Here is a 27,628-nt window from a genome sequence, read left to right as displayed (position 1 = left end):
CCATTTAAGTCTCGCCAGAAGCCCTTGAAAGTGTGCAAAATAAATGCGAACTACAGCACACTTTGTTCACAACAACAGCGTAACTCAGACCCTTACAATTTCCGTGGCCGTGTTTCCCAAAAATAAAGGCAGTATGTTCGACGACTTGCACATCATGGAACGTCTGTGCATCCACATATCCTTACAAGTCGGATAACGAAAGTTCCAGATCATCTCGTCCTTGACACAACTCAAAGAGAAGATGAAAATCACCAACCGCGACCTGTCTGTTGGTGACGAGATCAACATCATCGGCGTGGTCGTTGCGTTCGTGGCGGGCATCATATCCATCAGTATTGCGTACGTCACATGGCGGTCTGTCAGCCCTGTGAGAGCTCCGCGGGGTATGTCATCCTTCACATCACTGCCTGACCTGACGGACTGAATCAAGTTCTAGATCCAGAAGCCCATGAGTTGGTCTTTAGATTTGGGTTGGAGCGGCGAATGCGCTGAACGGCTATGCAAGATGTTGTCGGATGAAGATTCTTTGCGGCGAGTCAGTGTGTGTGGAATAGCAATGAAATCGTTTGATGCAAAGAAAATTCTCTATGGAACTAAAGCAAGACAGCAGAAGGGACGGCTCACACTTTCATGGGGTAGACTGACTACAGATAGTGCTCGATGGCATGCCTTCCTCTGCGAATGTTTGACTCTCAAGACAATCCAGGCTTCCATCGCTCCGCAAAGCATCTACCTTCATGAACTTCATTTCCTCGTCGTCATTCCTCTTCATTTTTGCCACCATCCCCTGGGCGGTATTCTCCATGGCGGTGCTATTCTCAGACACCCTCATCTCTTCTCTCGTCCAGCCCTCCAAGCCGAAGAACAGGAACGGTAGTATGTTCGATTTCCAGAGCGGAGCCCGCGAATCGTTCCGCGCACGGTTGTCCCAGGCAACCAAAGAAAAGAACACTGCACTGAGCACGACGAGCGCGCCGGGCAAGATGCACCACTGCCACCGCACAACAACAAAGACTTCCGGATAGTCGGCCGTCCCATGGATGTCGGTGCGGTTTGGTCCGAGGCGGATGAGGTTCGTGACGCTGTCGGTGATGTCGGCCATCAGCCTGGGAATATCCTTGCCTTGACGCAAGGCATCAAGGACCAGGAGTCTATTTGGCTCGTTGATTTTGGTGTTGGTTACTCTGAATAGGGAACTGAGCATTTTTGCGAGGGAAAGCCCCCACCATCCACCTACTTCGAAAATATTCGGCGCGGTGAATGGCTCGTTACTACCATTGTTCGATGCGGACGGCGGTTGCGTGTAGATACTCCTCTGTCCATCGCTTTCTGCTGTTACGTTCGAGTTCCAATCCAGAAATGTGTCTCTCTTAATCGTTTTAAGCATGCTGCCATTGACCTACCTCATAGTTCAGTCTTGTTCTTCTGTGCTAGGAAAATAGATGGGGAAATACCATGCGTGCAGGCTGAAAAGTCTGCAAACACATACGAAAACGGCAGTCTAAGATTCTTTTGAACCGAACTCGAGGACACACACCGATTTCCAGGAAGTTATCAAGGTCCAAAATTTCGTAGGTCGCCACAATGAATGCGTAGTTCGAAATATCCACGTCTGCAGATCCGGAGTCATCCAAATTGAAGGAAGAAGTAGCAGTTGGACCACCTTCACCTATGCTTACATTCCAGCTAGCTTTATTCAGGGTGATTGGCGATATGTAACCATACATACTAGCCATAAAAGAGACGCCGTCGGGAATGGAAAAGTTATTGACTATGCGAAAGTGTATGGGATCGGTTTTGGGCCAGCTCAAGCAGTCTGGTGCTTGAGACTGTTGGTTCGCTGGTGGAAAGGCGCATGATTTCACACCTGGACCACTGCATGATCCAGTTTCGTCGCAATAGTTGAATGTACAATTGGCGGCCGTTACTTCTTGCGTTACGTCGGTACAGGATGTACAAAGACCCAAAGTGGATAACGCTGGCCACGTGCAATTGCCGGTAGGACATGCTATCGGTAACGGTGAGCTTGAATTGAAGAAACCTGCTGTGATAGCTCCTCTGAGGGGCCACTCGAGAGCCCCAAGACTATCCTTTGATCGCACTGGTAGAGAGTAAGCCTCCTTCATGATTTTGGTCCTTAAGATGGAGAAAGCAACGGTTCGACTTACTCCGAAGGTCATACGCTGATGCAACAGGTATTGTAGAGCCTGTATCATTCCGCGGTACATGTCGAGTCTCAAATGCGATGATCTGCTGACCAAATGGGTCCATAGCCAGAGCGGCAATGGTTATGAAGGCCCCAACGGAGGCAAGGGCCCTCTTTTTATCCGCGTGTAATAGCAGTGTCAACGATCCCCAAGGCCCCCTACTGGCGACATCGAAACGCTGCAGCTCAACTATCGGATGGGCATCAGCCACAAAATATGTCCATTTCAGCTGGCCGATCCCTTCAGCAACGACGAGGAGCATGGAGGTTTTCATGACGGTGATGAAAGTTGAAATCATGGTGTTTGGTGCTAAAGAAAATTGCCAATCTGAGAGGGGGTGCTCGCTAAGAAACGGAAGCGTAGCTATGATTGCGACCATGCAGCTAACGCTCAAAACCATGCCGCACATCTCCCACGCCCATGAGGATTCGAACCTACCACTCCAGTATTGTCGAATTGTTGACCAGTACCGTGGAAGAAAAGTCAAGCGTGAGTGTACTGTTTCGACATCATCGCCGACGCCTCTGGCAGCAAGCTCGTCCGCGGCTACTCCTCCCTCGACTTCAACTTCGAGCCCTTTATCCACATTACACTGGTTTAATTCGATCGGAGATTCAGCGTGGTGAGGTCCAGCGTCATTGCCGGTTGGTGGAGACGTGGCATCTCTAGTACCATGGATGCTAGCATCGAGGGATGAGGAACTTTGCTGGGGGAGAGTCTCAAGGACTTGAGCATCCCTCGTCGACAGCGAGGATCGTGTTCCCGGAGACTCCATAGATTGCTGCTGGAGCTGTTTGGTCAAACGAAAGGAATATTAGTCTCGGAGGACACTTCAAAAACTGTATAAACGGAGTTGCTCACGTCATGGGTAGTTGAAGCTATCGTCCGGACGAGAATGTCGAATTTTTGGAATAAATATGGATTGCTCGGAGAAGGCAAGGCTGCTATATATGGATAGGTATCTGGCAGCTTGCGTATGCGCTGAATATCTACCTATAATTGATTTAGCACGAAAAGTGAAGGACAGCCACAGTTTGCGCCATTAAATGATTACTGGCTGTTATTTGCGGCTTAACCATTTGCTGACCTCCCATGCTGTAATGGTAAATCATGTAATTGGTAGAAGCTTGAAAAGCAGCCTTACTTCTGAAGAGCGCTCGTCCCAAGAAACGCGTTACACTTCATCACTTACTATCTAGGAATAATAACTATATGAAGTTTTAGAAGTGGCCATTTGTGCAATATCGATTAAAATTGCCCATTTCTTCCGCGCACATGGGAATTCCACTTTAAAGCATCGTTTCTTTGAATTCTCCCATATCATCTCTACTCATATGCACCCCACTCCGCCCACTCTTGGAATCAAATGCGTTTCTCTCGTCTTACCTCATATAATTGTTTTCCCAGCCTCCTCTCCGTCCATGCATATTGCGATTCGCTGCCACAGTTCCACAAAGCCAAAAACATCGACAACACCCCCTCCCCACGGCCGAAGCCTCGAAGCCCGCCAGCCCCCGCCACAATCCGGCCCCACACGTCCTCGACAAACGCCCCGCACCACCGCTTCCCCTCAGAAACCCCGAAAGCGCCCTTCCGCAACCTCCATATCCTCGTTAACCCTCAGATTTTGACTATATATACACCACGCTCGTTTACCCTTCCAACAACACCACCACAGCAGCCTCAGAATCCAGGTTCCAAGGCAATGAGGTGTTCAACTGGCCGCATGGCCCAATGGCAAGGCGCTTGACTACGAATCAAGAGATTCCAGGTTCGACCCCTGGTGTGGTCATCTTTTTTTGCTCTTCTGCCCCCCTGCATGGGCCCCTTTGTCGATCCTGGATTATGTGGCGTTGCAGAGATTTTTTTGCGTTCCTTAGGCTACCTTACTTCGGAGATATGCCGGGAAATCCGCGGAGAAAATGGTACGTACCTGTTTGATAAGTAAGCAAAAAAGATATGTTGGGAGAGAAGGAGATGGGACGAGAGAGAGAGACAACCATCGGACCGGGGTTCGGCCTGGGCAGACTGGCAGATGCGAAAAAAAGGGGGGAAGGGGGAGGGGCAAGGGATCCAGCGATGAGGGGCTGTGGGGATGGGTGACGTCAAACGATGACGGTGCTGTGGGTATCGTCGTTCAGAAAGTTTTTTTCTGCTTGCTTGGTTTTTGGGAGACTTTGCAGAACGCGAAGACTGTCAGCAATAAACTCAGCTCAAGTACGTTAGTAAATGATATGGGAAACCAGAAGCAGAAACAAATTGAGGAGAATATCAGTGGTCAATTGAAGAGAGAATGCACAACAAAATTTATGACCCAAATATGCACCACTAAATTCTCAACATCACATAGCACCAATATTAAGTCGTTAAAATTTTGCCCGTCATTGTCTCTATCAGATCGATCTATCATGAAAAAGCCCATTGCCGTATCCGAATAGCGCATCGATCCTACGCAGTCATGTCAAGAAACTTGGAAGAAAACTTTGGAAAAAAGAGGTACTAGGGAATAGAGGAATCAATCATCAAACCCCCCAAACGACCCAGTAATGCATCATTCTCTCATGCATCGTACCGAACCGACGCCTGTTGACTGACTTTTTTGCTTTTCGTGCTCATCACTTATTTCGCCTCCTCGCCCTCGGCCGGCTTGTCCGCGTCGGCCATCTCGGCGTCCTTGGGCTCGGCCTGCTGGGCGGCCTCCTCGGCCTTCTTCTTCTCCTCTTCAGCCTTCTTCTGGGCCTCGATCTCAGCGCGCTTGGCGGCAGCGACCTCCTCCTCGGCCTTCCTCTTGGACTCAAGCTCGGCCGTGAGCTTGTCGTTGTAGCGCTGGATGACGGGGCCGGCAAGAGCACGGATCTCCTCAATCTTGGAGACGTAGACAGCCTTGGTGGTGTCCTCACCCTCTTCGTAGAGCCAATCCTGTTGCCCAATTAGCTCATGAGCATGTTGATAGATATCGGGGCAGACCTACCTCGGTAGCCTCAAGCTTGGCCTTGATCTTCTCCTTCTCCTGCTCGCTGGCGAGGTCGGCGTACTGCTCATCGAGCTTGCCACGGAGCTCGTAGATGAAGCCCTCAAGCTCGTTCTTCATGTGCTCAGTGTCGGCGACGAGCTTGTCCTCCATGATCATGGCGGCCTCGCGCTCGGCAGCGGTCTCCTTGGCAGCCGCGTCCAGAGATGCGGTGCCGGAAGAGAGAGGAAGGTCGCCCATGCGGACCTGCTTCTTGACCTTGCGGGTCTTGGGCTTATCAGCGCTGCCGTTGGCGTCAACGTCCATGGCCTGTGCACTAGTTAGTTCAGTGGCTTCTTTGCTACCGGTAGGAGAAGGGAAGGAAGGGGAGTGTTTGGTTCTCTTTGCTTCACGGGAACTGGGGGATTTGTTCAACCGAACAGAACCCCTCATCTCCGACGCTTCGCTTGTAGACCCAACACCGGCAGAATCGGAATGTTCACGTACATCACCCTCCTTCTTCTCCTCGGGAATAGGCTCCTCGACCTCCTTGTCCTCGACGTAGTAGCCCTGCTCCAGGTTGAGGATACCGTGAAGGTTCAGACGGGCCTTCAGCTTGCAGATCATGAAGTCATCCTTGGCGTCCGCCTTGACACCCTTGACAGAGAAGCGGCCGATCCAGGGGTTGGTCTTGCCGGGGAGCATATCAGGCTTGGCATACCTGGCCTCCAGGTCGAAGGGCTGCTTCCTGTAGAAGGTGAGAATCTTGGTGGAGGGCATGGTGTTGCCCCGGTTGAAGACGGTGAGGCTGGTGTCCTCGTCGGGAATATCGGGGGACTTCTCCCAGGTGAACTCAATGGGGTAGTTGACAATGTCGTGGACGGAGAAGTCACGGACGCGGAAGACGGGGGAAAGGATGGCGCAGCTGAAGGCACAACCACGAGCAATGGCCTCGTCAGCGTTCTGGGTGAAGTTGAGCTGCTTGCCGAAGAAGCTCTGGATGGCAGCCTTGAGAGCGGGGACACGGGTGCAGCCACCGACGAGCTCAATGAAGTCAATGTCCTCGGGCTTGAGCTTGGCCTCAGCAAGGGCCTGCTCGAGCGGCTTGGTGGCGCGCTCAAGGAGCGGCTTAACGAGCTCCTCTAGCTCCTCGCGCTTGAGGAAACCGCGCACATCAACGTCGTTCATGATGGACTCGACGCTGATGGGAGCGCCAGCGTTGGCGGACAGAACCTTCTTGAGCTTCTCGCAGGCGGCGGTCAGACGGACGCGGGCCTTGGGGTTCTCGTTGATGTCAATCTTGAACTTCTCCTTGAACTCAGCAACGAAGTGGTCGACAATGGCCTTGTCGAAGTTGCGACCACCGAAGTGGCGGTCGTAGGCGGTGGACTTGACGGCCAGCTCACCCTTCTTGAACTCGACGACGGAGGCAGTGTAGTTGCTGTGGCCGATGTCGACGAAGCAGACGCGCTTCGGCTTCTCCTCCGGGCCGGGCAGATCCAGCTTGGTGATGCCGTAGCCCAGAGCGGTGGCAGTGGTGTCGTTCATGAGGCGCAGGGTCTTGAGGCCGGCGATGTCGGCGGCGTCGATGATGTTGCGGCGCTGGGCATCGGTGAACCAGGCCGGGCAGCTGATGACGACGTCGGAGACGGGCAGCTTCAGCTCGGCAGAGGCCGTCTGCTTGATCTTGGTGAGGTACATGGCGATCAGCTGGGTGGCAGTGAACTGCTCCTTCTTGCCCAAGTAGTTGACCTCGGCGCCGACCTGGCCGTTGATGTCGACCAGCGGGGCGGAGATGAACTCCTGCTCGATAACGACATCGGGGTCCTTCAGGCTGCGGCCAGCGAGACGCGGCAGGCAGCCGACGGTGTTCTTGAGGTTGGAGATCTCCTGCGTCTTCGCGGCCTCACCGAGGTATCTGCTCTTGGGACCGAAGCCGACGAGGGTTCTGCGCGCGGTCAGCGTGTGTGTGTTGGCGGGGGAGGGGCAGCGGCGGGCGACTTACGGCGTCGAGCGGTTGGAGACTTCGTTGGTGACCTAGGCGGCAGCGTCAGCAGAAGGCCCAGCGACGACGGGTTGGGGAGACGTACGACGTCGACTCCACGGTTGCGCGCGACGGCGATAACCGTGTTGGCCGTCCCCAGATCAATACCGACGACAGACATGGTGTTGCGTCACTCGGGAGCGTGGGCGGGTGAGCGTAGAGGTGCGGTGCGTGCGGCGGCGCGACAAACTTTTCGAAAGGAGAGACCGCGTCGCGGAGGGAGTTTATACGCGTGGGTGGCAGGGAGCCGGGCGGAAAGCAAAGAAGTTGGTGTGGCTGCACGAGGCTGAAAGTTCTAGGGCCGACTAGAAATTTCGATTCGATAAGCCCCGAATTGGTGGGGCAAAAGTCTACTTAGCTAAGGCCAAGCAGCAACACGTCAATCCCTCTCCGCTGGTGCCAGCACCGACACCACCGCCCTCTGCCGCGCGCACAGCCCGAGAGATTCTCTCGCACACGCCCTGGCCGACCTGCCCCATGGGGCGGCTGGCCTTCGTCCGAGCGGGACAAGCCCTGCCTGCGCCTCCCGCCCGCAGGCCTAACCGCCGACGTGGTTTCGCACCGCAGTTTCTCTTATTAAATTTCTGTCGCGATTCCCTTGGCAATGTGTAAACGGTGGCCCCAGGCATCCCTCCTCGCCTGCCGCCTTTCCCGAAGGCCCTGTCTCTCACCGTGTTTCTTGTTGCGAGTGAATCATTGGTTGCTGGCCGTAGCCCTGCGTCCGCCTCGCCGGACCCGAAGCTCCTAACCTCTCGGGCCAGGATCGAGCAGTTGGGTTGTAGCATCGCGCATTGGCATCTGTACAGTCTCCAAACACCAGGTTGCGATATCATGTGCATCAATCTCACACCTATCGCTCATATGCGACGGATGTCTGGATTAGAGAACGAGCGCCATGTCCCCTGCGAGTTTTCGTTATTTCGTTATGGACTGCTACTTGGACGCGCTTTCACTGCGCAGGTCTGCGCATTCCTATTACAGTACTTCCTTCACTCAGCTAGCCATGACTGCCATTTCTGTCTCGCCGCCTCACTTGCACACCGCGTTACTTGCACGCTGCGTTACCTGCACATCATTGAGGTCATCCAACCACAACTGAATATCTCTACTCATTTCTGTCAAACTACACCACGTAACATGATGCCCGCATACGCGCATCTTCCTCGTCGTCGTTGTCGTTCTCTTCCACTACCAACAAGACCTACGAGAACGCCTTCTCCCCCGCCGTTCAGGCCGTTTTGCAAACTCCCTGTCCAACTCGCTTTGATGATCATCGAGTTTGTGAGTACTGGGAACTCTAATCTTGCGCCGCTTGCAACCACCCGAGCCACTCAACCGCATGCTAACCAATTTTTGTCTAGATCACGTGCAAAAGAGATCTTGCGAGCTTGAGTCGCGTCTGCTGGGACCTGTGGGGCCTCACATTCCCAGCTCTCTATGAGCATTTCTACATCACCGATAAGCCATGGCCCATGAAAGATCCCGTCAGGAAACCGCTAGTGTTGGAGAAAATCCGTGACGTAACCATAGTTCGCCATCGTAACCCCAATGGTTTCTTCCACGATGATCATGGCGCGAGACTGTTTCGGTCTATACCCCACGACCAGCTACGAAGAGTTCACTTCTTTCCCTCCCGTAACGCCGAGTGTCCGGCCAGTTTCGTTTACTACATATTCCACTATCAGCGTAATGTGGAAATCCTGGACATTCGTTGGCCTCTGTCCTATACATACCACATTTCAGCAGTTAGGTGGAGAACCGATCTCTCTAGGACGCTCACCACCATAGCCGTAATGGTCCAATGCGTCTCTCCCAATGGCGCGGCCCAGGTCACTGCCGAGATACTGGCATCGTGTTCCAACTTGAAATATTTGTTCGCTTCTTGTTGCGTACACCGTCGGTTCCCAGGCATGCCGGACATGTTTGATGTAACAGCACGGACTCTGGTCTCACGTGGCGTGAAGCTTCGACTGAAGATTTTGGATTTGAGAGGCTGTCCAAACAGTCTGAACCCTACAAGGAGGCTCTGCAGCATCTTTCGCGATATCGTGGACTTCTCCGACCTCAACCTCCTAGCGCTCCAGGAGGCCATGGGAGTACCAACCAATTTCCTGTGGATGATCGCGAAACTCAACCAAGGCCTCAACATCAGAGACGTCATCATTCAATCGAGATACCCTCGGGATACACCATACACCACTATACCATTCTTCCCTAGCCTAGACCTAAACCGGTTGGTGTTCACAGAACGATACTTCTACTTCTTCAAGGCGTGGTAATACCAAGTGAGCCGGTCCTATAGGGAGGTGAGATGTGGTGCTCAAGTCACTCGGGATTGTGGTTCAGCAGGGAAGTTCAACAATCATTTCTTCAACGCAACGAATTCTTTTGCATACTCTGGTCCATAGTCGGACCTCTGTCGAGCACTCATTCAATAGACAATAAGTGTAGCGTTAAACATTGGATTCATTTTACATTTCATGACATTGTATCGCAAAATTAACACTTCCGCTGTCTGGCTAAAGGCCAGCATCGACATTCAATTCCTGCATCCCATCTATGACACCACGGTCACAGTTATTGACAGACAATTCGACCTAGTGCTACCACGCCGTGCAAGACTGTCTACCTTCTCAGAGTCCTGAGCCCATCAATACTGCCGTCGCCATCCACAGAACACCGGACGCACACATCTATTCTTGAATAGAGAAAAAAGCGGAGAGAAGAGGACAAAAGACAACCTTCCAAGTTTGCCAGTAATCTGCAGTATACCTTCATGGACGGAGAGAAAGGCCGACGCCGATCTAGTAATGCGCTGCTGTTCACTACCGCCTTGTGCCAGAGCACCGATTCCCCTGTGCAGCTAGCTGGACGAGTGCTCAGCCGTCGTGACGACGCTGCCACAGTGGGCGACGAAATATCTGAGCCATCGGAACTGATTTCCTTGTGCACCTAAGCTTGTTACATATTTAGGAGAGGCTGCTGTCCGAACGTACATATAGAATGATTGAATATACATCTACGTCCGAATGATAGCTTCAACTACCTATGTAAGTGGAGTGCCGTTGCTCTCGAAGATAATTGCGGAGGATCATTTCTTTGGCACCTACGTGCTGCTGACTGCGCACCTCGGGCTACTCGCGCGGAGTACGTCCCGACAGGGTGCTGGACGGCGGCGACGGGAAGAACCTCGCGGGCCGAATCTCGTTATATCCGGAGGCACAACTGCCCCTTTGATACGCTACCGGCGGCCGGGAACTACCTTGAGTGCAACGGAATCTTCTCCTCCGTGGACCACTACCTCCCGCGCGGCAGCGGCGTGGAGCTAGGACGCGGCTGTAACTGTCCGAGATGTTGCGAAGGAGGTGAAGAAGCCGGCGTGCGGTCCATGAGCCACCACCCATCTCTCCCTTCATAAAGACAGCTGCATGTACACCGTATCGATCCACCTGTCGAACTTCTTCCCCACACCCTTCAGGTGTCCGGACTGCTTGAATCCGAAATCCTCATAGAACTCCTTCAGTCCCCACCCGCCTTTCCTGCCCTGCTCATCCAGCGCCATACATCCAATCACCTGCCGCACCCTGCCCTCATCCCCGCGCCACACGGCGCCGATCCACTCCTCGCCCCACTCCTCGGGGTTGCGCAGCACGGCCAAGAGGCGCTCCAGCAGCGCCGAGCCGATGCCCTTGCCTTTGTGGTCGGGGTGGCAGAAGATGGAGAACTCGACCGTCTGGCGGTAGGCCTGCTTGGCGCCGCGGAAGGGCGAGACGTAGACGTAGCCGATGGGGGCGTTGGAGGCGTGGGCGGCGACGAGGTAGGGCAGCTTCGCGGCGCGCACGGTGCGGAAGGCGACGAGGAAGTCGATGTCGCGCAGCGGCGTCGTCGTGAACGTGGCCACCGTGTGCTGCACGTAGTGCGCGTGGATGGCGTTCAGCGCGGGAATGTCCGACTCGCGCGCCGGCCGCAGCGTGAAGTCGGGCGACATGACCGGGTGCGAGGTCAGCGCCAGCTGGGCGTGGTCGGCTTGGTCCATTTGGTCCATTGGGGGATGTGCCATTTTGAGGGCTACTGTCTTTTGCTGCGGCCTGGCGAGTGGTCGGGATTGGTCGACGACGGCGGAGAGCCTCCTAGAGCAACAAATTCGAATTGAAACAGAAAAATGAGAGATAAGGAGAGGGGCCTGCGGTTAGTGGTGACATTGTTAACTTTATTTAGCTGCTGTGAAGCTCTACGTAGGATCGACGGCACCGGAAGCGATATGCGAGGCTAACGTCATTGGCTCCCTGGAACGCGGGGAGGCACAGCTGGGAGCGGAAGGATGGTTGTGATTGGCACAGGCACAGTAGTGTGCGCCGGCTTACTAGTTGTGCGGGAAGCAGACGGGATGATGTGCGGTGGGGTTGCAAGTCAGCACCACCCACAAAGTCGTGGCCGCGGCCGTGGCTTCCAAAAATTCATCTCCCCGCAAAGCGCGTGCCTGCATTTTCTTCCTCTCACCTCACCCTCCCTCGCTCAACCACCCACATCGCCCACCATGCGCCAGACGCAAATCTTCTCGGGTCTGTCGCACCCGACTCTGGTCGAGGGCATCTGCGACCGATTGGGCCAGCGCCCAGGCAAGGCCGAGCTGCGCAAGTTCAGCAACGGAGAGACCAGCGTGCAGATCCGTCAGTATGAAAGCTGCCGTCTGCCCTGCGCTTGAGCTTACCAGTCACAAGAGTCCTCTGTCCGCGACCAGGATGTCTTCATTGTCCAGAGCGGCAGCTCCAAGTGCGTCACCGCCCCCTCCCTGCCCGACCACCCGACGCCCGACTAACACCACCGCAGGATCAATGACAATGTCATGGAGCTGCTGATCATGATCTCGGCCTGCAAAGGCGGCTCGGCCAAGTCCATCACTGGTACGTGGTGACCAGCACACCAGTGCGACTCCAACGCACGACAGCGCTAATGCGCCATGCAGCTGTCATGCCCTACTTCCCCTACTCGCGCCAGAGCAAGAAGAAGTCGCACCGTGGTGCCATCACCGCCCGCATGATCGCAAACCTTCTGCACGTTGCAGGCGTCAACCATGTCATCACCATCGACCTTCACGCTTCTCAGATGCAGGGGTTTTTCAAGTGCCCTGTCGACAACCTCGTCGCCGAGCCGCTGCTTGCCCGCTGGATCCGCAACAATGTGCCCTGTTGGAAGGATACCGTCGTTGTCTCTAAGAACCCCGGCGGTACCAAGCGCGTCACCAGCTTGGCCGATGCGTTGAAGCTCAGCTTTGGTATCGTCACCACCGACAGGAGACGTCCGGGTCGTGGAGAGGGCCTGAGCCTGCAGGGCAGCGCCATATTTGAGAGACTCGGCTTGGATGGCACATATGAGACGCAGGGCCTGATTGAGGAAGAGTTTGACGCAGAGGCCAACATTGCTCCCACCGACACCATCAAGGTCTCGTCTAATGAAGACGATGTCGATGACGCTGCCGAAGATGCTGAGGATGAAGCTGAGGAGCCGGCGAAGGGACGTGGCAGGGCCACCTCTGCTGCTCGCAGACTCAATGGCAGCGCTGTCAATGCTGTGCCTTCAAGCCCGCTGGCAAAGTCAACCAGGGCTGAGTCCTTCGTTTCTGAAGATGGCCTTGACTCTCCCAGGAAACGTCTTATGCGGACTGCTACAGCTCCGAGCGCATCTCACTCTCCCTCTGACCCTCTTGCTGATGAGTACACTGACGAGGTAAGTTTTGGCAATTAAACTGACGAAATTCTGATCACACTAACGTCCACAGCGCGCTCGGGACGTCATCCATGGCCGTCTAGTTCACGGCCATATTGTGGACGACGATCATCCTTCTCCTGCCATGTCGGCTGTTTCTTTCAAGAACAGGCCTCAGCGCAGTAATTCGGATGACGATGAGCCTCCGGAGCACATGCTCAACTCGATGATGTCTACCTGTTCGGTCGAGGAGCCTGAGCTGGCACAGCCTATGGGTGGTACCCATGATGCCGGTGACACCTCTGAAGCTGAAGAAGACGATCTCAAGAACCCCGAGCTCGAGACTACGGTCACGCTTGTTGGCAACGTGCGGGATCGCCCCGTTTGCATTGTCGACGACATGATTGACAAGTCCGGGTCGTGGATCGCAGCTGCAGAGACGGTAGTGAAGCGTGGCGGTGCTACTAAGGTGTACTGCATGGCTACACACGGCCTCTTTGGCGGTGACTGTCTGGAAGAGATGGAAGAGTGCGAGTGCATCGAGCGTATCGTCGTCACCAACTCGTTCCCCATTCCCGAAGAGAAGAGGGCCCGCTGCAGCAAACTAACCATCATCCCCGTCGAGAGTCTGCTTGCTGAGGCTATTCGCCGGAACCACCACGGTGAGAGCATGTCACAGCTTTTCTTGCACGGATGGTAGGCGATGGGGTAAGTTGGTTTCTATTGCATGATTTCGGAGCCTTTTTTGGTCTGGCAGGGTAAAGGCAAATGGGCAACTTGCATGGGCGTACAAGGATCAAATGAGAAGCCATATGGTTCGTATCCTTCACTCTTTCATTCTCAAAACTTGCACAGAGGTGGAAACGTTGGAAGACACAACCCACAGTTCGGCAGGGAAGGGGGGTCTGCTCACACATTAGCGTTGGCGCTCTGGCGTTTGTTTTCGGCTGCTTCTTTGCGAGCTTTATGGAGAAGAGCATCCTCCAACGAGATCTACGGGAGTCGTACATGTACACGCTCTCACGAATCACGAATCTTCGCCTATCCGGTTTGATCGGCTGGCAGCACGCTTTCTTCATCCTTACTATGCTTTCCACTTGTTATGATCTTTTTATTCTCTTTTCATTTCTTCTCCTTCTCAGCAATGAGAAACCAAACACACCCAGCGATGCAGGACTTCGGGTCCTGCAGGGGCCTTCTTCGCTCTTCCCACAAGAGCATTGGGTCCCTAACGGAGCGTTGGTAGAGCAAGCAAAACTTCATCTTCTCTTCATACTTCTTAATTGAGGTTTGGAGGGAAGATGTGGGTTTCGGGAATAGAAGGCGTCTCGTTCAGGGAGTAACATCTCGCTGCTTTGCAGTATGGACGAGGCGCAAGAGAACATCTCGGACATGAATGCCATGATATTGTTGTTTCAATTGAACAGAGAAAGAAAATGAAAGTAATTTTTTGACGCCCCCCTTTTTCGTCGGAGATTTCGTGGCAATAGTCGGTCGGTTGTCTCGGCTCCTTCCTCCCAATCAACTCGTGGAATGTCTTGTCTTATGTGCATGATGCGAGTCTTATTTCGTGGTGTGCCGGTGTGCCACAAGAGAGGCAAAAATTTATTTTATTGCATTGCATTACCCGAATTCTTTGTCAAGCCACGCGTATCTTAAGACGCTGTGAGACAAAAAGAAGCAACGTTCTAATTAAGATTCCGTTCCCTCCTCGCTTTGTTTTATTATTACCTTTTTTCTTCTCGCATGTGGGAGTACACGGAGCATACTCCGTATAGGTCATCCGAGATTTTGTTATCGGGGAATGTTCTTTTATGAGTATTGCATTCCTCACGCTCGCGTTGTTGGCTTTGATTTTTCTTCTCGTGTGTGGGTGGTGTACGTTCACGGGGCAAACTCGGTCTTGAGGTGTCGGGATCGTTCGTAGTACTGACTCTCATACATCCGGACTGTACTCCGTACAGGGTGGTATTGCAGCCGAAGGCTAAGGTTAATTTGCATGTTATAGGTAGTTGAAGCTATCGTCCGAAAGTAAATGTGGAATTAACAATTATACACTCACATCCGGACGATAGCTTAAACTGCCCCCCATAAGTCGAATAATTCCCCAGGAACATCGTGAAAACCCATCTATTCTGGCGACCGTGGTTGCTCGCTGCTATTCTTCGCGCCAACCTTCGGCTGCGGTACCCCTCCGTACATCCCCGCTGCTTTGTACGTACTCGAAACCGCCCGCGACCAATGAGCGCGGCGCGGTTGTTGATGATAGTAATGACGATGGGCACGGGGAGGGGGGGGAACAAATCAAGGGCCGTGCGTTTTTCATTCCCCCTCTCTGCCCCGCTCTCTCTCTCGTCTCCCTGCTACCCCTCCTCCTCGCTCTTCGAAAAAAGAGCGATGTAGGTTCGTGTAGTCGTCGACATATGTCAACTTCTTAAGCTAGCGAGCCTAAACATGCGCTTTCCCCTTTTCGCTCCTGCCCCCCTCGAAACGGGGCAAGGCAAACACAAAAAGCACGCAAGGCATTCCTTATCAGCTTATCGCCCGCAATCAACGACGGCGATTGGCTGGGGGGACGCGCGCGCTCGGGTGGAGCAAAAAGCACATCATCGGCGATAAGACAATAATAAATGGCGTTATCAGATTGTGTGCTGGCCCTTTCATCATCTCGCTCATTACCGATCAAGCGAGAGTAGCGGATTGCGATAGCAAGTACCTGGTGCTAGCGCCATCGATACTATTATTGATAACCTGATAAGCACCGAGAAAACAAAAGTGCGATCGACTGCTATGAGGGGCAACACGGGTGTACCTAAATTACGCCGCATAAATGTCCGCACCGTTTGTTCTCTAGTTAGTTGGTTAGTTGCTTTTTTGCCGTACGGTCCGTACCTAGTTGGTGATGGTGCAGGGGGACGGGAGAAGGGAGGCTGGGCGAAAGCGATTGCGATCAGAGGGTGTGTGTGTGCGCGGAAATAATGGGCACGCGGGCGCTTGGCTGGGAGGAGAACCGTATGCGGAGATGAGAGACGGAAGGGAAAGTGCTATTCCCATCGTAGATGTGTGTGTGTCGTTGGCGCTGCATACGCAAGGTATGCACGTCTTATTGGCGGGTTGCTTTGCTGCCTTCTACATCCGTAGTATCAGCCTTTGAATCAGACCAGCTGATGAAGCACTTTCACGTCACACAGATCGAAGCAAAGAGGAAGAGACCATTGAAATCTTTATTTTCTTCATGCGCTTTTGATTATGCTTTTTTGGTTCTTTCTCACTTTTCCGCTGCCCGCACAGGGTCAAGGCATGTCAGGAAGCAAGCTGTCGTGCTCATGCTGAGCCCCTCATCCTCTTGCCTCAAATCCCGAGGTGCCAAGAGAGAGCATCGACTACTTGAGGCGCGAAGAGAGCAAAATGAAAAAGAGCAGCAAAGAGAGAAAAACCGCAATGATGACGCCCCGCGCGGACTTTTAAGTAACCCTGTATCCCAAAACCATTGTTGTATCCGTATGATACTGGCGATGGAAGGCTTCAAATACTCGCAGTCCCAGCAAAAAAAAATAAAAAAATTTAACTTTACCCGCCGCCTGTGCAAAGAGCAGAAGGTGAATAAGTCCCATATTTTTTCAAGTCCTCCCGAGCACGATCGAAGAATCTGGTCGGAAAAGGGGAGGCTACCCCCGTATTCCCGCCTTGATTGATCGTGGGTGGATTGATCTCATCCCTTTCGTAGCGCAAAAAGAAGCAGTAATGATCAGAAAGAAAACCGGCAAGGCGGCAGGTGGTTGATCGGGAGGTAAGAAGTCCGTTTGGTGTTCGGAATTCAGTACCCGGATCGTTTGACGTGAGAGGTGATAAAGGCCGTGTAGTCAGAGTACTAACGGCGGGATATCAGACATTAGGGTAAATTTATACTGTTTTCGTGCAGTTTGGACTTTCCCGCAGACGCTTAAAAAATGCCAGCGCGTAGGGGAAGACCAGTAAACTGTTTTCGAATTTGGACTGCTAGAGCGGTAGAGGGAGGAAACGCAGCAACGATCCGTTTTGGAGAATACCGTGTGGATTTCCGGACGGATGGGTAACAGCAGCGCCAGCAGGGACGTAAAAAAGGCATCGTTTCAGGATATCGCTCTGTAAAAGAAAAGACAAGGAGAGAAGAAGGGTAGCCAGGTGCCGGTCTCAGTTTGATTGAGAGGGCGTGGATAGAGGTGTAGATGCGGGCGGGCTCTCTACCAAGTCGGACAGCCTATAGCGGTTCAAAGTTAGCCGTGCTTGGGCAGCAGGGAGAGCTCTTATCAGCACCTACCTCATGCGTTTCTGACGATGGCTGTCACCCCTGTACTCGGCTAGCTCGGCCTCGAGTTCCTCGACGCGGCGCTTCAGCTCAGCCTCGCGAGCATGCGACTCGTCCAGATCCTGCTGCAAGCGCTTCTCGTGGTCGCGGGCGTGAGCCTCGTCCTGACGGGCGCGCTGCTCGCTCTGCTCCAGCTCCGTGACGCGACCGCGGAACAGGTCGTTTATGACCTCCAGCTCGCTGACACGCGTCTTAAGCGCCGTATTCGTCGTGGCCAGGCCGTCGTACGACATGGGCGGCTCCAGGTGCGACGAGCCGTTTACGGACGAGGCCGACGGAGAGGGCTGGCGATGGGGCATGAACGAGGGAAGCGAGGGCGAGTGGAACTCATGACCGTTGAGCGTCACACCGTCAAACATGTGCTGCGGGGCAATGTTGGAGGGGTGGTGCTGGCCGAGGTTGGGGGTGCCGGTGCGCGACAGCGGCGACGTGGAGCGCTCTGATGCACCCGACGAGACCTTCGGCGCACGGCGGTGGTGGTTGGCGAGCTGGTCGACGGGCGGCGTGCCGGCGGCGGCGCGGGCCTGGTCGAGGCCATTGTCGTGCTGCTGCTGCTGCGCGGGATGTGAGCGAGGCGCAACAGGGCCGAGGCAGGCAGCAAGGCTCACCTTCTTCTTGGGGCCCTGGCCAGACGTCTTGACGCGGTTCCGGCTCTTGATCACATCGGTCTTGAGGCTTATCGGACGCGGGCGGCCGTGCAGCTTCAGGAACAGGCCGCAGGCGTTGCAGAGCACGGAGCCGACCTCATCGCGTCGCCAGAGCGGAGTGGTGCTGGTGGTGCAGTTCTGGCAGATGGGCTGTTGGTTGTTGTCAGCGAGCGTTGCCATGGTCGGTGGTGGGTGTTGAGCGATAAGCAGGATAAGGCGCGGCAGGGCGAGAGAGAGTTTTCACACTGGCTGGAACACCACTCAGGCCCGGGCCCATGCACTCGCTGCCGACACACTCGCACAAGACGCACTCACCGGGTTCTGTCCGCCCGACGTGGCCGGGGCACTCGTGGCGTAGGTCATGCTGTGCGAAACGGCATTCGGGGGCCTGTGAGAGGAGAGGCTGTCAGCGCTGCGGTCCGCAGGTCTTTGTTGTCGCCGCGCTGGGGTGGAGCTCGGCCTTGTTATCAGTGATGCGCCAGGGTTTTATCGCGAGCTCCAAACCCGTCCACGATTGGCACGCATCCGACGTGCATCGCCCGTCATCGCCCCGACTGACAGCACGCGCTTTCAATTGCCGATGCCATGGCACTGAATTCGTGGCCGCGTCTTGCGCGCACGCCGTGGCCGGTGCGACGCGTCCAACCGTCGTCCAATCACCCTCGATCAAAATAACCACAACACAAAATAAAAAAATTTAAAAATGTGCGCCTACGTACCTGCTACTAATGCTCGGCGACGACGTCGCCGACCCCGCCAACGACGCCAACGATGACACGCCGGGCAACTGGATGCCCGGGCTGGTCCCTCTGTGCAGCGACTGGGGCGGCGGGAGATGCGCGCCGGACTGGGACGTTGCCGACGATGGCCGTGAGATGGTCAGGCCGATCGACGGCAACGACGGGCGCTCGTCCAGTGCGGAAGCCGTGTTGAAAGGCGCGAGGTCGCGCGGCGACGGCGGGCGGTTGTGGTAGTGCAGGTTCTCAATGGCCACGGGCCGGTTGAGCAACGAGATGGCGAGTGTGGAAGCCGTGGTTGCGGTGGAGGGGAAAACGCGTTTTGCGCTTTCCAAAATAATTAAGTCGTGAAGGCGTGGGCGAGAGCGTGTCTGCGGGCGCGAGACGGGCGGTGGGGATGGAAGGCACAAAGGAGCGTGGATTAGGTAGAGAGCGTGTAGGGCAGTTCGCTTGGTGCTAAAGGAAGGTAGCTACTGCACTTGATGAATGCCAAAGAGACGCAGGTACGGGAGCATGGACACAGGGGTAGGCAGGGATGGTCACCAGCGCTAATATTAGATTGGAGCTGACCGTGCATCCGGCATGCTGTTGAGCGCAGTGTCGCACAGAGACTGGTGGATCTGCGCCGTGGTGTTTACCGCGAGGATGATCTGCCCGTCCAGCATGATCTGAAGGCTTGCCGAGTCGTCGCAACGCAGCGCGAGCGCGCGCAGGGCTGAGGCCGGAGCAGAGCTTTGTCTCCAGACCAAGAGAAAACGACCGTGATCGCGAGCCCGGCGCCAATCGATAGATTCTCACGCTCAGGGGTACAGTAGCTCCACCGTTTCAAATTGCTTCCCGGGACTCGCAGCCTTCTCCATATTCTCTCGTGTCACGAGCACCAGCACGCCCGGCGATCCTCGGTGCCATGCTAGCCAGCCACCCAGGAGCTCGCTGCTGCTACATTCAAGACACCAACGGCCGCACGCGCCGTGGCTCGCTGCCAGGCGGCGCGACTGCCCCGACGAGCCCGCGCTGTCTCAGCCTCCTGAAAAGCAAAAGCTGGAGCTTCTGCATCGGCGCTCGGACGCGCCCAGGGAGGCTGATAAGAGAGATAGTGCTGGCTTCCCGCATTGGGGCGCTGGACGGGAACAGGACCAACGGCAGGGCGCGCAACCCGAAATGAACTCACCCGAAGCGACGATTGCCGACTGGCCATTGGCGCGTGTTCATTAGACAATGCTCGTACTCCAACGGGGGGGCGGGACGAGGGGCTGATCATTGCGGGAGGGGAGTGATGCTTCGCGCCGGCCAGACGCTCCATGGATGCAAATGCAGAGACCGGGGGAGGCGGGGAGCTCATTGCTGGAGCAGCGGCACGCACGCCACCCTGGCGACGCGCCGCGGCGCAGCCTTGGTCTTATTCGACATTCTCGTCCAGACGATAGCTTCAACGGGGTACGCGTGGTGCTGGGATGGGGGAGTTCGCGACGTGACGGGGATCGTCCGGGGGAGATTATTTGATAGCAAGGCGCGTCGAGGTCGGATAGTCGGGCGGTTCGGTCCAAGCTTTGGGCCCCTGAGCTTCTGATGCCAAGACTTGCGGGTCGGCCATTGGCCGGGCAGGAGCGCTGAAAACGGAGCGCTAGCGCTGTTTCACACCGCCCGTGGCCGTCGCCCGCCGCGCTGCCCCCGGCTGCCAGAGGCCACGTCTTAATTTGCCTGGCCCGCGTCATACTGGACCTCCGTGCCCCGTGTTCGGGTGAGCTCTGCGGGTGACGGGAGCCTCAGCCCGCACTGTCATGCAGCTGCACTTTCTCACTACGCAGTGACTTTTACCATGGCAAAAGGCAGGCCACCTACCTCGGGATACGCCCGCATCGCCCAAGCCGAGGAAGAGGAGGACGTCCTCGACGACTCCGAAGATGACGACCTTCACCGCGGTCAGGGCTCCATTTCTGGTCGTTATGCTCCCATCCAGCCTCGTCGCCACGCCCGCATGACCCCGACCTCCGGCTCGCCCTCGAGACGTCAACCTGGCAGACGCGTTCGCAGCAATTCCGGCGTCGACATAAAGGCAATCAACGCGCGTCTGGAGAGATGGGCGGACGAGATCGCCTCCAAGTTCAAGATCAAGAAAGGCCGTGGGAAGACACAGCAGGAAGAGCAGCTGGAGATACACCACTCTGTCTTCCAGGCTCCGGACTGGATTCGTCCTGCCACCGCTGAAACGCTGGCCAAGGACTATGACGGCTCCCACCCCGACCGCTTGACCAAATTGGAGTTTGACGATATTGTGGAAAGTGTCCGCACCGCCATTGAACTCGGTACCCATCCAAAGATGATCACACAAGGCAGTTCTGGTAGCTACTTTGCCCGCAATCCAGATGGCAAGGTTGTCGGCGTCTTCAAGCCCAAGGACGAGGAGCCTTACGCCTCCAGAAACCCCAAGTGGACCAAGTGGATACACCGCAATCTGTTCCCCTTCGCATTTGGCAGAGCGTGCCTTATTCCGAACCTCAGCTACGTGTCCGAAGCCGCAGCCTACGTTCTCGATACCCAGCTCCGAACAAACATTGTCCCTTACACCGAAGTCGTCGGGTTGTCGTCCAAGTCTTTCTACTACGACTTCTGGGAGAGGCGAGCATTCTACAGGAAGAAGAAGCCATTGCCGGAGAAGCTTGGTAGCTTTCAGGTCTTCTTGAAGGGCTACAAGGATGCCACGCTTTTCCTAAAGGAGCACCCATGGCCGGATCAGCACAATAATGCACTCCGGGATGCTCCTGCACGGCGGAAAAAGAGAAGATGGGCCGAGGATTGCAGGCCGAGCGGCCCGGCGTCGGATGACGAGGACGACGACCGGCCTCCGACTGCCGACGAGACCCAAGTGCGCCGAGGCTTTTGGTCAGAGCGCCTGCAACAGTCTTTCCGCGAGCAATTGGAGAAGCTGGTCATCTTGGACTATCTCATGAGAAATACGGACCGAGGTCTGGACAACTGGATGATTAGAATTGACACAAAGACGGAGGAAGCTACCATCGTGGCAGAACCGCCAAAGGACCGCCGTTCAAACGGCTCCACCGATGAGCCGTACAAGCGGCAAGAACAGATGGTTGCAACTAGCAGATCAGGAACTCCTGCGAACGTGCCACCTTCTTCAGATGATGACCCGAAGGTATCACTGGGAGCTATTGATAATAGTCTTTCATGGCCGTGGAAGCACCCAGATGCCGTAAGTTATTTGAGCTACCATTTGAAGCACTGACTAACAATGATTAGTGGCGGAGTTATCCTTTCGGTTGGCTGTTCTTGCCAGTATCCTTGATCGGACAGCCTTTTTCCGAGGCAACTCGCAGACACTTCCTACCCCTGCTTACGTCGACTCAGTGGTGGAGCGAGACTACGTTGGCATTGAGAAAATGCTTCAGCCAGGACGCCGACTTTAAGGAGCGCATGTTTGCCAAGCAAATGGCGGTCATGAAAGGCCAGGCCTGGAACGTGGTGGAGACTCTCAAGACCCCTGATCACGGACCGCTGGAACTGACTCGTCGGGCGAGGGTGTGCGTGTGGGACGACCTGGTGGACATTCCGGTTGCGGTTCCTCTGCAGCGTCCGTCGGCAGAAATGCGGCGGCAAACGGAGGAGCTCGCTGCGCACGATGAAACGGAAGAAATGGACATCAGCAACGCATTGGCTTCGTCGGCTCCTAACGTTCATTATGACCTTCTCGGACTGGAATCGCCTCCACGCAGCAATCCGTTCAACATATCAAGGCAGTCAAGCACGATGAACATGCACGAAAACTCGCGACCGCCAGTCAGTCTCAAGTCTCGGATGAGCTACGATGGCCCCCGCCGTAGCATACCGACTAGTCCAGTGTCGTCCAAAAGGAGGCGGTTTTCCTTCACGATCCGCAGAAACAGCGGACCACTTGGAGCGGACGATGACGAAGGTGATCTTGGATATGCGGCAGCAGACGATATGGATGGCCACACAAAACGGGTGATTGTGGAACGGCTGGAGATGGTCAAGGCCAAGAACCCGCTGTTCACGTGTTGCTGATTTTCTTCTTGGCTTTACCTAACCTTTTTTCCTTCTTTGGTTCCCTTAGAGGAGCATTAGCGGCATCTCCGGGATTTTCTTATGATGAAGAAAGTTGTATACCTACGGCTGGGAAAAAAACGACTAAAAACTTGTATGGCTTTGTAGGCGATGGTGGGTTCTTCATTGTGTATCAAGACCATAGGCGCACGAGACGGGAACGAACCGGCAGCATCTCTCTTTTCGGCTTTGCATAGCACTGAGTTGGCGCAGAGAAAGGAATATCAAGTGCACATTGGACAATGCATGGTATTTCAACTTGAGCTGAAACGCAAACAAGTGTACGGGACCAAAAGTCCATCCTTTCCGTCTTCGAGGGACGCCATGCGAAGTGTTGAAGTCCTCGGAGCCTGCACTATGCTCGATCGGGCTAGTGCGGATTGACTCGAACGATGGGCGAGAGCGACGCTCGACGGTGACGCCAACCGGCCGCATCACAACCGGTCTTCTCCAGCGATCCCCAGTTCTCACGCCATGATCCGGGGGAACTAGTGGGGCACCTCCTTGTCACTTCGCACACGCGCTCGAGACGCTCCCAGCTTGCGCGAACATGATACGCCACACCCGAATCGACCCTCCATCTCCCGACCCGCCACCGCGCTGACCCGACGTCTACGCTGTCCAGATCCGTTTCCGTTCAAAAATAAAGGCAACCCTGTACTTTTGTGCTGGAAGTAGGCTGCGCGCCGCCGAGTAACCCGTACCGTGTTCAAATCCGAGGGAAGGGAAAAGCAAATCCCAAAATGAACCCCGCGCAGCTTTTAAATCCCCGAGCCTTCAAAAAGGGTAAGCGCTTTTCTTCTATTTCTTCAACTCACTATCTGCTCTACTGGTGCTGGGCTCAGCTCCTGTTCTTCTTCCGCTCTTGCTATTTCGGGTTATGCTTTCAACAATCACATGATGCGCTAAACACTCTCCCTCGTCAATGTTCACCTGCAGTCACTTTTTCACTTTCACGCTTATGCAACCAAGAGCACCATATGGTCCTTCCGTTCCTTCCATTTTGGTTTTTGTTCACCGTCTGGGCCGCGGTCGGGCTTCCTTATAAGCCTCGCCGTCCAACCCACCCTCTCTACCTCAACACCTACCCTTTCTCCCTTCAGCTCTACCATATCACCGTTGACTTTTGTCATCTACGATGGATCCCGTAGACATTGGCTCCGAGGAATCCGTCCCTCATTTGGCTGGAGATTTACCTGATGCCTCTGCACCAAGCTCACCGACTGGGCCGACTTCACCACAGCTACCTGTAGAAGAAGCCGAACTGACTCAACCAGCACAAACACAAGCTTCCTCCCGAAACTCTTCTCAAGGTGCCAGCAGCAGCGCCTCCAATACCTCAGCGCCCGCTTACGACCCTCGCGCTTTGTTGAACCCCAAAGCTGCCGCCAAGCGCGCCCGCACCCAGTCCAGCCAGCCTGAAGGCGCATCAGCAGAGCAACCGACAGATGAGACTACCGGGCTAGGCTCTATGATCGAGCGCATGCATGGTGTGCAGCGCCGCGAAGATCAGCCGGCAAAGAAGCAGAAGCGCGATCCTACAGACGAGCCAGCCGGCACCAAGGCCACCTTCGAAGGCGCCGGCAAGAACACCGTTCTTGGAGAGTATGTCACCGAACAGAAGAAACTTGGAGAGAAAGAAGCTGGCCCACTTCCCGCATCATCCTCGGTCGTAGACCTCACTGCCGGTATGTTGCGCTTATTCGATTGCGGTATTCACAAGAAGCTAATAGTATGGTAGATGATGATGATGAGATCGTCTTCGTCAAAGACACCGGTGACCAAGAGGTGTGTCTGGGCAAGATTGAGGGTGCTAAACTCTTGGCCTATATTGTTCCAGGCCCAACGGCTTCTGGATTTCAGGGCTCCAACAACCATTGGCCTCCGTTAAGGATATCACTTCACCGGCGGCCCGGAGCCAACGTGCTCATCTCGGCCACTGATCCTCGTGGTGTAGACTTTGGCCGCGTTGCCCCTCCTCTTGCCTTCGCCCTGCAACCTCTGATGGACAACAAGATCTTTAGTCTAAGAATTGATGCCCGCACAGAAACTCGGCGGAAAATAGCCGGCGAAAAAGTGGGAGCTAACACCACGATACAAATACCCCTCAACATCCACCTCTTTGCGCCTCGCAAGCATGCCAAGGACATCGGACGCTTGCTTAGCCACCACTCGTCTTGGCTTCGTGATCCTACCATTCCTCTTGGGAAGAGTATTCCCTACGACAACCCGCAGGCTATCAAGCCCACCACTCCACGCGTACAGCCTGGCTCGAGCAGTAATCAGCCCGCATACGGCTTCGTTGCCCGGACGGTTGAGGAGGTTCGCTCTGATGTCATCAGCATGTTCGATTCTCTTGCCAAGTCAGATGCTATTCCCGAGATGCAACAGCCGGATATTATCCAAACGGACCTGCTACAGCATCAGAAGCAAGCTTTACATTTCATGACCTCTCGCGAGACGGAGGAAGAGGCAGACGATAAGCTTTCATTGTGGAAGGTAAAGCTGCGTGGTAACGGTGAGCGCCGTTACTACAACATCATTAGTGGCCAAGAGGCTCGTAGCAAGCCTGCTCCGATACGCGGAGGTATTCTGGCCGACATGATGGGTCTCGGCAAGACCTTGAGCATTCTCTCCCTGGTGGCTGCGACTATGGAAGACGCTTCGGCGTTTGCCTCAAAGATGCCGGTTCAAACGCCTGGGGCCCCGCTTATCAAGTGCAATTCGAAGGCGACGCTACTCATATGCCCCGTAAGCACAGTCGCCAACTGGGAAGAGCAGATCCGGACCCATACTAAAAAGGGCTCGATGTCGTACTACATCTACCACGGTCCTAGCAGGACCACCGATCCTGAGGAACTCGCCCGTTACGATCTCGTTATTTCGACGTACAGTGTTGTTGCTACAGAGCATGATAAGCCACCTGCGAAAAAGCCTCTGGCGTTGATTAACTGGTTCCGAATCGTCCTGGATGAAGCTCATATGATCCGCAGTGCCGCTACAAAGCAGTCTGTTGGCACCTGTGCATTGCTAGCACAACGCCGATGGGCTGTCACTGGTACTCCGGTGCAAAACCGCCTGGACGACTTGGGTGCTTTGATTAAGTTCTTAAGAATCAAGCCGTTCGACGACAAGGGCGGCTTTGCGCAGTACATTCTCACTCCGTTCAAGAACGCTGATCCCGAAATTCTCCCCAAGCTACGTATCCTCGTCGACTCGATTACCCTGCGTCGACTTAAGGACAGAATCGATCTTCCACCCCGGCAAGATCAACTGGTCCGCCTCAACTTCACCCTTGAGGAGCGCAAGCTGTACGATTTCTTCGCTAGGGACACGGCTGCACGCATGGCATCTATCACAGCGGGCAGGGACAAGTTGGCAAAGAATCAAATGGGTCACATCCTTCGCGCAATTGGCCGCCTTCGCATGATTTGCGCCCACGGTGCTGAGCTTCTCAGCAATGACGACATGAAGCTTACCGAGGGATTGTCTTTGGACAACGCAATCGAACTTGGAGACGATGACGACGATGAAGATAAACCGGCAATCTCGAAAGAACAGGCATATGACATGCTTCATCTCCTACGCGAAAGCGACATGCACCACTGTGGCATCTGCGATCAAGTGATTGGTACTAACAGCTTCGCCGCCGTGGCCGCCGCGGACTCCTCGGAGGATGAGAGTGACGTCAAAAAAGATACGACCATCGGTTTCATGACTCCCTGCTACCAGATCGTCTGCCCCAACTGCCTCGAGGAGTTCAAGGCCCGGATGAAGAAGCGCGCCGCACCGGACTGCTACATGTACTGCCCGCTATGCGACGCCTACGTGCGGCAGTCCATCTTCCAACTCTCCCAAGAAGAAGCCGACCGCGACGAAGCCGCGCGCCAGCGCGTGCGTAGCAACCCGCGGCTGGCCAAGCAGCTGGGGCGCTACAGCGGGCCGCACACCAAGGTCAAAGTCCTGATCGAGAACCTGCTCGAGAGCAAGGCCTGGAACGACGCGCACCCGGACCAGCGGCCCATCAAGAGCGTCGTCTTCTCCGGCTGGACCTCGTACCTCGACCTGATCTCCATCGCGCTCGAGGACAAAGGCCTGCGCCACACGCGCCTCGACGGCACCATGTCCCGCAAGAAGCGCGGCGCCGCCCTCGACGCCTTCCGCGATGATGATAGTGTGCAGACCATGCTCATCTCTATCACCGCCGGCGGCCTCGGCCTCAACCTCACGTCCGCCTCGCGCGCCTACGTCATGGAGCCCCAGTACAACCCCGCTGCTGAGGCACAGGCGGTGGATCGTGTGCACCGTCTCGGCCAGACGCGCGAGGTCACGGTCACGCGCTTCGTCATGAATGATAGTTTTGAGGAGAAGATGCTGGAGTTGCAGAAGAAGAAGAAGGACCTTGCAGACCTCAGTATGAACAGGAATGCGAAGCTGGACAGGCAGGAGGCGGCCAAGAAGAGGTTGGAGGATTTGAGGAGCTTGTTCCGCTGAGACTCACTGCACACCTTTTACCGGCCGAACCACTCGTCAGCTGCAGCGCCGGCTCTGCGGCGTGGTCCTACTGCTTTGGATAAAGAAGAGCACGAATCTCCTACTATTGACCTTTTTTGTTGTTTTCAGACTTCCCGGATCACTTCAGCAAGCTTATTTAGACCGGGTTCTTTCAGCGTACTCTATTCACACCCGTTGGAAGAAGACCAGCGGGGCTTCAGGCGCAACGAGAAAGAAGAGTACGGCTGCCCACAGCAGAGGTTTCTTTAGGGCGTTCTCTCTCATGTCTTCCCAGCTCTCCTACACAAAAGCTCTGGATGAGGAGGGTGGTACATCTGCTTTTTCTGCTTTTTTTTTCCTTCCTCTTCTTCTTTTCTTTACTATAGCAGGCGCGGCGAGGCAATCAGTGGGTGGG

At 55.0% G+C, this 27,628-nt stretch overlaps 7 protein-coding genes across 7 annotated transcripts; 4 read left to right on the top strand and 3 right to left on the bottom strand.

Moving 5' to 3' along the window:
- Positions 1-241: 241 nt before the first annotated feature.
- LTHEOB_12421 (Flavodoxin 2) lies at positions 242-1,192 on the top strand (the record flags this gene model as incomplete). Its single annotated transcript, XM_035509287.1, has 3 exons — positions 242-339; positions 707-876; positions 933-1,192. 3 exons carry the CDS (start codon positions 242-244, stop codon positions 1,190-1,192), a joined length of 528 nt encoding a protein of 175 aa, XP_035364596.1.
- Positions 1,193-4,826: 3,634 nt separating this feature from the next.
- On the bottom strand, positions 4,827-7,322 carry LTHEOB_12420 (Heat shock protein HSP88; the record flags this gene model as incomplete). Its single annotated transcript, XM_035509286.1, has 5 exons — positions 4,827-5,126; positions 5,179-5,487; positions 5,665-7,105; positions 7,163-7,194; positions 7,248-7,322. The coding sequence occupies 5 exons, from the start codon at positions 7,320-7,322 to the stop codon at positions 4,827-4,829; spliced, it is 2,157 nt and encodes a 718-aa protein (XP_035364595.1).
- Positions 7,323-10,613: 3,291 nt separating this feature from the next.
- Positions 10,614-11,261, bottom strand: LTHEOB_12419 (GNAT family N-acetyltransferase; the record flags this gene model as incomplete). Its single annotated transcript, XM_035509284.1, has 1 exon — positions 10,614-11,261. One exon carries the CDS (start codon positions 11,259-11,261, stop codon positions 10,614-10,616), a length of 648 nt encoding a protein of 215 aa, XP_035364594.1.
- A 477-nt stretch (positions 11,262-11,738) lies between these two features.
- Positions 11,739-13,607, top strand: LTHEOB_12418 (Ribose-phosphate pyrophosphokinase 1; the record flags this gene model as incomplete). The annotated part of the gene is made up of 5 exons (XM_035509283.1): positions 11,739-11,871; positions 11,923-11,974; positions 12,032-12,105; positions 12,168-12,928; positions 12,981-13,607. The coding sequence occupies 5 exons, from the start codon at positions 11,739-11,741 to the stop codon at positions 13,605-13,607; spliced, it is 1,647 nt and encodes a 548-aa protein (XP_035364593.1).
- Positions 13,608-17,080: 3,473 nt separating this feature from the next.
- On the bottom strand, positions 17,081-19,304 carry LTHEOB_12417 (Gata transcription factor; the record flags this gene model as incomplete). Its single annotated transcript, XM_035509282.1, has 6 exons — positions 17,081-17,147; positions 17,208-17,809; positions 17,864-18,052; positions 18,218-18,290; positions 18,622-18,966; positions 19,210-19,304. The coding sequence occupies 6 exons, from the start codon at positions 19,302-19,304 to the stop codon at positions 17,081-17,083; spliced, it is 1,371 nt and encodes a 456-aa protein (XP_035364592.1).
- Positions 19,305-20,458: 1,154 nt separating this feature from the next.
- Positions 20,459-22,680, top strand: LTHEOB_12416 (Phosphatidylinositol 3-/4-kinase catalytic; the record flags this gene model as incomplete). The annotated part of the gene is made up of 2 exons (XM_035509281.1): positions 20,459-21,850; positions 21,898-22,680. The coding sequence occupies 2 exons, from the start codon at positions 20,459-20,461 to the stop codon at positions 22,678-22,680; spliced, it is 2,175 nt and encodes a 724-aa protein (XP_035364591.1).
- Positions 22,681-23,857: 1,177 nt separating this feature from the next.
- On the top strand, positions 23,858-27,213 carry LTHEOB_12415 (Transcription termination factor 2; the record flags this gene model as incomplete). Its single annotated transcript, XM_035509280.1, has 2 exons — positions 23,858-24,407; positions 24,461-27,213. 2 exons carry the CDS (start codon positions 23,858-23,860, stop codon positions 27,211-27,213), a joined length of 3,303 nt encoding a protein of 1,100 aa, XP_035364590.1.
- Between the last annotated feature and the right edge of the window lie 415 nt (positions 27,214-27,628).

The sequence above is a fragment of the Lasiodiplodia theobromae genome (assembly GCF_012971845.1).
Source record: "Lasiodiplodia theobromae strain AM2As chromosome Unknown scaffold_63, whole genome shotgun sequence".
NCBI classification, from domain to species: domain Eukaryota; kingdom Fungi; phylum Ascomycota; class Dothideomycetes; order Botryosphaeriales; family Botryosphaeriaceae; genus Lasiodiplodia; species Lasiodiplodia theobromae.
The sequence above is the reverse complement of the archived record's forward strand: the minus strand, read 5'-3'. Positions and strand labels throughout refer to the sequence as shown.